General features: G+C 35.0%; 1 protein-coding gene, 1 non-coding gene and 1 pseudogene across 2 annotated transcripts; all 3 read left to right on the top strand.

Annotated features, from left to right (window-relative positions):
• Window positions 1–295: 295 nt before the first annotated feature.
• On the top strand, window positions 296–402 carry LOC131169749 (small nucleolar RNA R71). Its single transcript, XR_009140656.1, has one exon. It is a non-coding gene; the product is annotated as a small nucleolar RNA R71 (small nucleolar RNA).
• A 2,543-nt stretch (window positions 403–2,945) lies between these two features.
• On the top strand, window positions 2,946–6,345 carry LOC131183403 (probable disease resistance protein At5g63020; annotated as a pseudogene).
• Window positions 6,346–9,524: 3,179 nt separating this feature from the next.
• Window positions 9,525–10,944, top strand: LOC131183397 (probable disease resistance protein At5g63020). Its single transcript, XM_058154173.1, has 2 exons — window positions 9,525–9,782; window positions 9,889–10,944. Exons 1-2 carry the CDS (start codon window positions 9,525–9,527, stop codon window positions 10,942–10,944), a joined length of 1,314 nt encoding a protein of 437 aa, XP_058010156.1.

Raw genomic sequence — 10,944 nt, 5'->3', positions numbered from 1 at the left:
CAACATACTCAAATCTTCCATCTTCTTAGCCAAAACATTTGTAAGTGCATCAAATTTTGCATTGATCATGTTGAATGGATCTAGGTCATACATTCCAGCAGCTTGCCTCTTTTGAGTTGGAGCTGGTCCTCTTGGACTACTCCAAAGATGAGTATTCTTTGCAATTTTCTCCAATAGCTCATAAGCTTCATCTTCATGCTTCATAATAAATTCTCCTCCTGTTTGAGCATCAATAATCCCTCTAATTGCAGGAGTGACATTAGTGTAAAAATTCTGGTTTATCATCCATTTCGGAATGGCATAATGTGGGCATTGTCTCTCTAATTCCTTCCATCTCATCCATGACTCATAAAGAGTTTCATCTTCTCTTGGTCTGAAAGCTGTCATTTGATTTCTCAGTTCTTGAGTTTTTCCAAGTGGAAAATATTGTGCAAGAAATGCATCAGTGAGTTGCTCCCAATTTGTAATGGAGTTGTGAGGTAAAGAATCAAGCCAATCCAATGCTCTATCCTTCAAAAAGAACGGGAATAGCTTCAATCTTGCTGCATCATCAGATACTCCAGGTTGCTTTTGCATATCACAAATCATAGCAAATTTCTTTAGATGTGTGTGTGGATTTTCAGAAGGATGTCCCCCAAATTGGGAATTTTGAATCATTTGAAGAACTCCAAAATCCATCTTGTAGCTATTTGCATCAATTCTTGGTCTTGCTATGCTTTCTCTCAAGTCATCAAAACGAGGAAAAGCATGATCCATCATACTTCCCCTAGGCACATTAGCATTTACAACCTCTTCACCTTGGGCTGCATTTTCATTTTTGACCATTTCCAGCATTATCACCAATTCTAATTCTTTCATCAGCCATGTCTGCTTCTAATTCAGTTTCTCTCAAAGCTTCTTTTCTTTTTCTGGTTTCTTTCTTGTTGGCTTTACAAAATTTCTCAATTTCAGGATTAAACAATAAGGATGTGTCACTTGTGCTTCTAGCTCTTCTCATAAAAGATTAAAAGTACCTGAAAAAGAACAAACAAACACAAAATGAAAAGATAACAAAGGTAAAACTAAAAACAACTAAAATAATCAAGAATTCAATCTTAAACAAACAACTCCCTGGCAACGGCGCCAAAAACTTGATGTGGCCCAACCGCAAGTGCATGGGTCGTACAAGTAATATAGAAAAGATATCGTTCCCACGAGGAGTTGTGTTAATGATTGAATTTTTGATATAAAAAGTTGATTATATTGAACTATTTTTGAAATTAAAGCAATGAATTGATGGGTTTTGGAATGTGAAATCTATATGTGCGAAATTAATAATCTATTCAACTATGTAATGATTTAACTAAATTTGCGTCAAATTAAAATAAGCAAATTCAAATATGGCAATATTTAAAATGGCAAGCAATTAAATTCAATTAGAAATTAACAATGATAAAAAGGCGATTCCGGAGTTCGGGATTTCATATTCAAGCTATTTTGGGATTTTAAATTGGTTATCCAATCTTGTGGAACTTACGGGTTTTAAGGAGATTAATTCTTAAATCCTTTGAATACCCTTTCGAGTGAAACAAAGAGTGCCTTAATCAATCTAATCTTACTTTCGTGGAGTTAGAGTTAATTAAAACCCATTAAGTTCTTTAATTAATCTGTGAATCCTCTTAATCCTTAGTCTATTTCTAGATCTAAGTTAATTAAGTCCAATTCCTTGATTATCTATCACAAGGTTTTCTCCTTTCGGTGCCTCAACCATGGATTAAGAACATCACTTAATGGGATCCTACACTAAGCATGTAATTAAGCACACAAGAAATGAATAAAACTCATTAAGACCATAAAATATGGATTACCCAATCAAAATCCACAAAATATCTCAAATATTACATCCCTTACTCCAGAATCAAAATAAAACTACTCACTATCCATAATGTTTACAAGATATTCTGAGTTTATAAGGAAATAAAGCTTTAATCTAAACTAAGAAATAAGAAACTAAACACTAGAAAGGTAGGAAAATGTAAGAAAAGAAAGAAATCTCCAAATCTGGTTGGAAATGGAGTGGGAGATGATTGTGACTCTTCAGCTGCTGCCTCTCCTATTCCTTTTCTTCCTCTACTTGCTTCCCCTCTTTCTAAAATGGGATAAGGGTCCTATTTATAGCATTTTCTGACATGGAGCCCTAAAATGGTGTGTTTGAGGAGGGATTTTCTGAGGGAATCTTCTGCCAGCTCATTAATAAAATCTTTGTGGGACTGCATAAGTGGACTGCATAAGTCATGCAGTCCCTTATGCAGTTTTCGGCTGGTTTCTGGTTCACTTATGCGAAATTGCATGACTAGGCGCATAGGTTATGCACAATTCCGTGAGATTGCATAAGGGAGGCGTGAATCTGCATAAGCTATGCACTCTCCTTATGCACAATTCGGCAAGTGTTGGAACAGTATTTCTTCTCCTTATGCAGATCTGCATAGCTTATGCGGCAAGTTATGCGCAATTTGGCCAATGCATATTTCAACTTTAAAACTTGTTTTTGACATCTTTGGCTGTAGAAGTCACTCCTCAATGGTAAAATTTCTTTTCAGTCCTTCAAAAACACCATTTTTCCTACAAAATAAAGTAAAAATTATAAATTAATCCAAAATTGACAATTATGAAAAACTAACTAAATAACTAATGAAATTAGCTAAAAGTGACTAATAATCAAATAAAATGGCTATGAAATTAAACCTAAATGATTATGTAAAATGTATGCATCACTCTTCACTTTCCAACAAGAGAGAAAAGTAACTTAGCTTTCTTTCCCATTCTCTCCACTCTCCATTTCTCTCCTCACGCTTTCTTTCCCATCATTTTTTCATACAAAGAGTTCATTTTCCATCCCCTGCATTTCTCTCTATAACTTAGCTTCCGTTTATTCTTTTAAACTTGTGTCAAATTCTTCATAAGCTATGGGTAACGTCTTTTCAATTCAATGCGGTGATGCCTTGATCGGTCGTTGCTGGGATTGCGTTGCTGGACAAGCTCTTTATGTATGTCAGCTTGAAGAAAATCTTCAAGAACTTGAGACTGCAAGAGATAAATTAAGAGAGCTGAGCAATGATGTGATGCGGATGGTCATCAGTGAAGAAACTCCACAAACAGTGCAGCTGGATCGAGTTGGAGGATGGCTTTCAAGGGTAGACGCTACCATTACTGAAGTTAATTCTCTCCTCAACAGAGCTACGCGAGAAAGACAGAAATTGTGTCTCGCAGGCTGTTGCTCCAAGAACTGTAAGTCCACCTACATGTTTGGGAAAAGCGTTTCCAGAAGCCTCAAACATGTGGTTGGTTTGATGAGCCAAGGTGAATTCAAAGAAGTGGTTATCAGTGCCCCTGCTGTCCAACTTCAAGCTAATCTCGAAGCTTTAAGGACTGCAAGACGAGAATTATGGGCTTCAAAGCAGGATGTGAAGCGGAAGGTTGACTTAGAGGAAGGACAACAAAAGAAGGCGCTGCAACAAGTTCTATTGTGGCTTTCGATGGCGGAAGCGATGATAACCGAAGTAGAGGAGCTCGAAAGAGATGGTCCACAACAAGTTCAGAAATTGCTAGCTGGAGATATTTCCAATTACATGTTCGTGGGAAAGGTCGCCAAAAAATTAGAAGATGTGATTGCGTTAAAAGCCAAAGGAGATTTTAAGGAAGTGGTTGAGAGGACACTTCCAGAACCAGTGGTAGTAAGAAATGTTAATCCAACAGTGGGCACTGAAAGTACCTTAGACGAGGCATGGAGCTTCATCACGGGAGATCGGTGGGAATTTTTGGCATATACGGTATGGGGGAGTCGGTAAAACTACTCTTCTTACTAAAATCAACAACAGATTTGCCACTATGTCTAATAATTTTGATGTTGTGATTTCGGCTGTGGTTTCTAAAGATTTGAAACCTGAGAAGATTCAAGAGCAGATTTGGAAAAGAATTGGCTTTTTGGATGAGAAATGGGCAAAGAAAAGTCTCCGTGAGAAAGCGGATGACCTATTCTATGTATTGCGTAGAAAGAAATTTGTATTATTGTTAGATGACATATGGCAACGAGTTGACCTTGAAGAAATTGGGGTTCCTCTGCCTACAAGACAAAACAGATGCAAGATAGTATTCACAACACGCTCTTACAGAGTAGGCAGGCAAATGGAAGCTGAAAAGATGATAAAAGTGAAACCTTTGGATTGGGAAGAAGCTTGGGCATTGTTTCAGAAGAAGGTTGGGGATATTGATCTTGATATTGTTCCTCTGGCTCAAGATGTTGCTAAAGAGTGTAGAGGATTGCCAATCGCTCTCATTACCATTGGTAGAGCCATGGCGATGGGATTACAAGGGAAGAATGGAAGCATGCTCTTAAGGTACTAAGAAGTTACGCCTCAAGCTTACAGTCATGGAGGATGAGGTATTTCAAGATATGGAGGTTGAGGTATTTGTACGATTGAAATTTAGTTATGATAGTCTGAGTAGTGATAAAGTTAAATCTTGTTTCTTATATTGTTCCTTATTTCCGGAAGACTTTGAAATTCACAAACGTGGATTGGTAGATTATTGGATTTGTGAGAATTTTGGTGATCGCAATGAGTCATATTCTATAATCTGTTCACTTGTTGGGGCATGTTTATTGGAAGAGCAAGGCGAACATGTGAAAATGCATGATGTGATTCGTGACATGGCTCTGTGGATAGCATGTAAATATGAAAAAGAAAAGCACAAGTTTTTTGTGGAAGCGGGTGCCCAATTAACTCAAGTATCAGAGGTTGGAACATGGGAAGGATCAAAACGGATGTCCCTGATGGCAAACTCCTTTGAAAGAATCCATGAAGTTCCTAGATGTCCTGATCTCTTGACTTTATTTCTCAGCGATAATCGTCTTTTAAGGGAGATCGGTGATGGTTTCTTTCAATTTATGGAAATGCTAAATGTTCTGGACCTCTCACGCACTGATATAAGGGAATTGCCGATGGGAATATCAAAATTGAACTCATTGCAATATCTTAATCTGTCAGGGACGCTGATAAGGCAATTGCCAGTTGAGTTGAAAATGTTGGTAAATCTGAAATATCTGAACTTGGAGAATGCCCTCGATCTAAATATGATTCCAAGGGGAGTCATATCTAGTTTATCATCATTGCAAGTTTTGGAAATGGTCGACGTTGGTGTTTTTGCGGTCCAAGAAGGGGAAGATAATATATTGAGGGAAGATAATATGCTAATAGAGGAGTTACAATGTTTGGAACACTTGAATGTATTAAGCAGCACAATAAAAAGTGTCTCAGGTCTCCAGAGTTATGTCAACACCCTCACATTACTCAACAGTACTCGAGCTCTAAGTCTTGAATTGTTTCAAGGTCCACAATCTCTCAACATTTGGTGGTTAACAAATATGAAGAATCTAGAAGTTTTAGTTATAGTTGGAGGGAATTCAGAAGATTTGGCTGTCGATGTTGTAATGGAAGAGATAGAAACACATGATGATACAGGTGGAGGTCTAGGCAACTCAATGATCTCAAGGGAGACATGCTTTAACAGCCTTAATATGTTGGATTTAAGGGGAAGCCTCAGATTGAAGGATCTGACATGGATTATTCTAGCTCCAAATTTGACGCATTTGTATGTGGGCTACAACATGCATATAGAAGAGATAATAAGTGTTGAGAAGTTAGATGATGTTCAAGTTGGGGATGAAAATTTCAATCCATTTTTTAAACTAGAAGATCTCACCTTGGATGTATTACCAGAACTGAAAAGCATATATCCCAAAGCCTTGTCCTTTCCCTCTCTAAAACAAATCGATGTATATAAATGCCCACAGCTTAAGAAGCTGCCATTAAACTCGAGCAGCGCAAATGGAGGCAAAGTTAAGATTAAAGCAGAGGGACCATGGTGGAAAGATGTTGAATGGGAGGATGATTCTACTAAAACTACCTTTCTACCGTGCTTTGTGCCTTCTCGCCGTCGGCATTGATTTTCACATTTGCTTGGTTTCCATAGGTAATTGGTTTTTATTTTCAACTTGTTATTTCAATCTCCTTCTAATTCTTCCGACAAAAAAAAGCCCAATTCAGTTCTTTATTTTGCCACCTTGCATATTAATATATACTCTGGCTTTATTTTAGCATGTCTGCAAAACAATTTTAGCATTTTGCATTGACATATTTTGATCATATTATTTCCTGGATCAAATGCTTGAAGGCTTTCGGTTTTATTGTTGAGTCTGACTTCCGATGAAATTTTTTAGGTGGCAGAGGATAAGCTGGCAAACTATGGAGTGGTGTTGTTGGCCAAATGCTGCATTTAGCTTTCGAAGCTGTGTTGGTGGAGTCTTTTTTTTTTTTTGTTGATATTGCGCATTCTCAAGTATCAGGACTGCAATTCTTGCGCATTTCCTATTACTGCGTGTGTAGCTTTTGGATGTTTTCTTCAATTTTGTAACTTTCTGTCTCATCTTAAACTTGTTTTGTGTTTCATGAGTTGATTTGTTTTGCTCGAATTTGCTTTTTGTAGGAGAGAACAATAAAATTTCAGGTAAATTCATCCTGCGTTTAATTTGTTGTGACTGTTAATGATAAAATTATCAATAATTCATTTTATATGATCATACAGCCATAAACATTACTACTACTGATCATGCTAGCACTTTTTTAATATCTTCAACAATCACATATAGATATACATATTAAACCTAATTTATTGAATAAATATTCATAATAGATCTAATGCAATTAGTAGATTAATTGTGAATTTTATACGATAAAAAGAACTAGAATTAAACTATATACACGATTAAACTATCCTATTCAAAATTGACGTCTCATTAAAATAATAACAAAACATATTTTCTTAATTTTTAATTAATTGAATTAATAAATTATTGAATGCACCCTTTGGTGTATCTAAGAATAATCCTTATTAAACATTGTTGAATAAGACAGCTTCAAATTTTGTTTTAGGTGCTCAAAATTAAGAGTTGACAGATCAGTCCTTAGGAAATAAGCCTTCAAACGACTGCGCAGTATAAAATTTCGGTAGAATTACTCAACATCTGGGGCCACAGCTCAAAGAGGTTTAAATAAATAGTTTATGTATTTCTTATACTATAGCTTTAATATTTAAATTTCTTAATTATATATATATATTTTTTTTACTATAATGATAAAATTATTAAACCTAATTTATTTAATAAATATTCATAATCGATCTAATGAAATTAGTAGATTAATTGTGAATTTTTTACAATAAAAAGAGCTAGAATTAAACTATATACACAATTATGTTTATTAATAAATTAAAGTAATACAAGTATTGCCAATGAAAGTGTAATTTAGTTGGTTTTTTTATATCTTAATAAATATATAAAATAAGAAAATTTTGAGTTTGAATTTTTATATTTATCTCTTTTTATTATATGAATCAACTTTATTCATGTGGGTAACTCTACATTTTATTTAAAAGATTAAATTAATTTATAAATATTTTAGAAATAAATATAAATCCTAAATTCATTAGGATTAAATTTGAAATCACAAATTAAGTCCTAAATAATTTATAACTTCAATTATATATATGTGGTTTGATTCATACGAATCGTGTATAGTTTAGAAAAAAAATTGATCTATCTTTATAATTTTTAGTTTTATAATTAATTTTTTATAAAAAAGTTAAAGTCAACCTAATAATTTAAATAAATAAAAAAATTGTTATTTCCTTTTTTCTCTTTTTTTTTTCTTTACTTTATTCTCTTTACTCTCCAAACAAGAGAGATAAAAAAGTAATTTCATTTCCTTTCTTCCTTGGAATAAATTATTAATTTATATCTAAGTCCTTAAAATTTAATAAAACTCGCATATTAATTGTTATTTAAAGTTTAAGTAAAGATTGAATTCTTGAATTTCAATTTTATTAAACAAATTGATCCTTTCCTTCCAATTTATCGTCTGAAAAAATTATTTTATAATGGCAAAATTGCCCTTGTATGAAAGGAATCTTCTTTTACCTCTAAATATTTCACTATTAATAATTAGAATAATTTATAACTAAGTTTATAAGATTTGGTAAAATTCATATATTAATTCTTGTTTAAAATTTAGCTAATAATTGAGTCTTTAAATTTCAATTCCGTTCAATAAATTAGTTCTTCGGTTAAAAAGATAATTAATTTATCGTTAGTGTATTGACCACTAACATTATTAAGAAAAGAAATTCCCTTTATGATAATTTAATAAAAAAGTATTTTTATTTCATTTTTAAAATAGCATTATTTCCTCAAAAGCCATAGACTCCACAATGAAGCAAGGAATAAAACGATTCATGCATCGTTATCAAAAAGCCATAGAATCCATTATTATGCAAACTGCAAAGACTTAAAGGGATCAATACCATTATTCTTCATCTTTTTGCCTCTCATTTTTCACTTCACTTTATTTTCTCTCTTCACTTTTCAATCAAGAGAGAGAAAAGTAATTTCATTTCCATCATTCTCTCCACTCTCAATTTCTCTCCTCTCCCTTTCTTTCTTATCATTTTTTCAAACAAAGAGTTCATTTTTCATCCCTTAGATTTCTTGTAATAACTTAGCTTCTGTTCATTTTTTTACGCTTCTGTCCAATTCTTCATAAGCTATGGGTCACGTCTTTTCAATTCAATGCGGTGATGCCTTGACCGGTCGTTGCTGGGATTGCGTTGCTGGACAAGCTCTTTATGTATGTCAGCTTGAAGACAATCTTCTAGAACTTGAGACTGCAAGAGATAAATTAAGAGAGCTGAGAAATGATGTGATGCGGTGGGTCAACAGTGAGGAAACTCCACAAACAGTGCAGCTGGATCGATTTGGAGGATGGCTTTCAAGGGTAGACGCTACCATTACTGAAGTTGATTCTCTCCTCAACAGAGCTACGCGAGAAAGACAGAAATTGTGTCTCGCAGGCTGTTGCTCCAAGAACTGTAAGTCCACCTACATGTTTGGGAAAAGCGTTTCCAGAAGCCTCAAACATGTGGTTGGTTTGATGAGTGAAGGAGATTTTAAGGAAGTGGTTGAGAGGACACTTCCAGAACCAGTGGTTGTAGGAAATGTTAATCCAACATTGGGCACTGAAACTACCTTAGACGAGGCATGGAGCTACATCACGGGAGATGCGGTGAGAATTGTTGGCATATACGGTATGGGGGGAGTCGGTAAAACTACTCTTCTTACTAAAATCAACAACAGATTTGCCACTATATCTAATAATTTTGATGTTGTGATTTGGCTGTGGTTTCTAAAGATTTGAAACCTGAGAAGATTCAAGAGCAGATTTGGAAAAGAATTGGCTTTTGGATAAGAAATGGAAAAGAAAAGCCTCCGTGAGAAAGCGGAAGACATATTTCGTGTCTTGAGTAGAAAGAAATTTGTATTATTATTAGATGACATATGGCGTGAGTTGACCTTGAAGAGATTGGGGTTCCTCTACCTACTAGACAAAACAGATGCAAGATAGTATTCACAACACGCTCTTGCAGTAGGCGGGCAAATGGAAGCTGAAAAGATGATAAAAGTAGAACCTTTGGCTTGGGAAGAAGCTTGGGCGTTGTTTCAGAAGAAGGTTGGGGATATTGATTTTGATATTGTTCCTCTGGCTCAAGATGTTGCTAAAGAGTGTAGTGGGTTGCCAATCGCACTCATTACCATTGGTAGAGCCATGGCCAGTAAAATTACAAAGGAAGAATGGGAGCATGCTCTTGAGGTACTTAGAAGCCCTGCCTCAAGCTTACCGGGCATGGAGGATGAGGTAATTCGGACATGGAGGTTGAGGTATTTGTATTATTGATGTTTAGTTATGACGGTTTGATTAGTGATAAAGTTATATTTTGTTTCTTATATTGTTCCTTATTTAGGAAGAGTTTGAAATTGAGAAAGATGACTTAGTACATTATTGGATTTATGAGAATTTTTGTGCTCGCAATGAGGCATATTCTATAATTGGCACTCTTGTTGGGGCATGTTTATTGGAAGAGAAAGGCCGACATGTGAAAATGCATGATGTGATTCGTGATATGGCTCTGTTGATAGCATGTAAATATGAAAAAGAAAAACATAAGTTTTTTGTGGAAGCGGGTGCCCAATTAACTCGAGTACCAGAGGTTGGAAAATGGGAAGTATCAAAGCGGATGTCCTTGATGGCAAACTCCTTCGAGAGAATCCAAGAAGTTCCTAGATGTCCTTATCTTTTGACTTTATTTCTCAGCGATAATCGTAATTTGAGTGAGATCAGTGATTGTTTCTTTCAGTTTATGGGTACACTAACCGTTTTAGACCTATCAAGTACTAATATCAAAAAATTGCCGGTAGGAATATCAAAATTGAACTCATTGCAATATCTTAATCTGTCATGGACGTTGATAAGTCAATTGCCAATTGAATTGAAAATGTTGGTAAATCTGAAATATCTGAACTTGGTGTGTAATTTCAAGCTAAATATGATTCCAAGGGGTGTCATATCCAGTTTATCATCATTGCAAGTTTTGAAAATGTACAACGTTGGTTTTCTTTGGGTCGAAGAATTGGAAGATAATATATTGAGGGAAGAGAACAAGCTAATAGAGGAGCTACAATGTTTGGAACACTTGAATGAATTGAGCAGTACAATAAGAAGTGTCTCAGATCTCCAGAGTTATGTCAACACCCACACATTAGTCAACTGTACTCGAGCTCTATGGCTTAATTTGTTTCCAAGTAAACAATCTCTCAACATTTGGTGGTTGGCAAATATGAAGAATCTAGAAGATATGGTTATAATTGGTGGAAGAAATTCAGAAGAGTTGGGTGTTAATGTTGTAATGGAAGAGATAGAAGCACATGATGCAGGTGGAGGTGCAGGCAACTCAATGATCTCAAGGAAGACATACTTTAATAGCCTTCATACATTGACTTTAGGAGGAAGCCTCAGTTGA

Source organism: Hevea brasiliensis, chromosome 1 (genome assembly GCF_030052815.1).
Source record: "Hevea brasiliensis isolate MT/VB/25A 57/8 chromosome 1, ASM3005281v1, whole genome shotgun sequence".
In the NCBI taxonomy this organism is placed as follows: Eukaryota; Viridiplantae; Streptophyta; class Magnoliopsida; order Malpighiales; family Euphorbiaceae; genus Hevea; species Hevea brasiliensis.
This window is presented reverse-complemented; position numbering and strand designations above follow the sequence as displayed.

What these genes read in the sequence shown, in the direction of transcription:
- LOC131183397 (XM_058154173.1), top strand. Translation starts at nt 9,525, where the DNA reads ATGGAAGCTGAAAAGATGATAAAAGTAGAACCTTTGGCTTGGGAAGAA. An exon ending in TACCGGGCATGGAGGATGAG is followed by an intron (nt 9,783 to 9,888) that starts GTAATTCGGACA and finishes TTCCTTATTTAG; the next exon opens with GAAGAGTTTGAAATTGAGAA.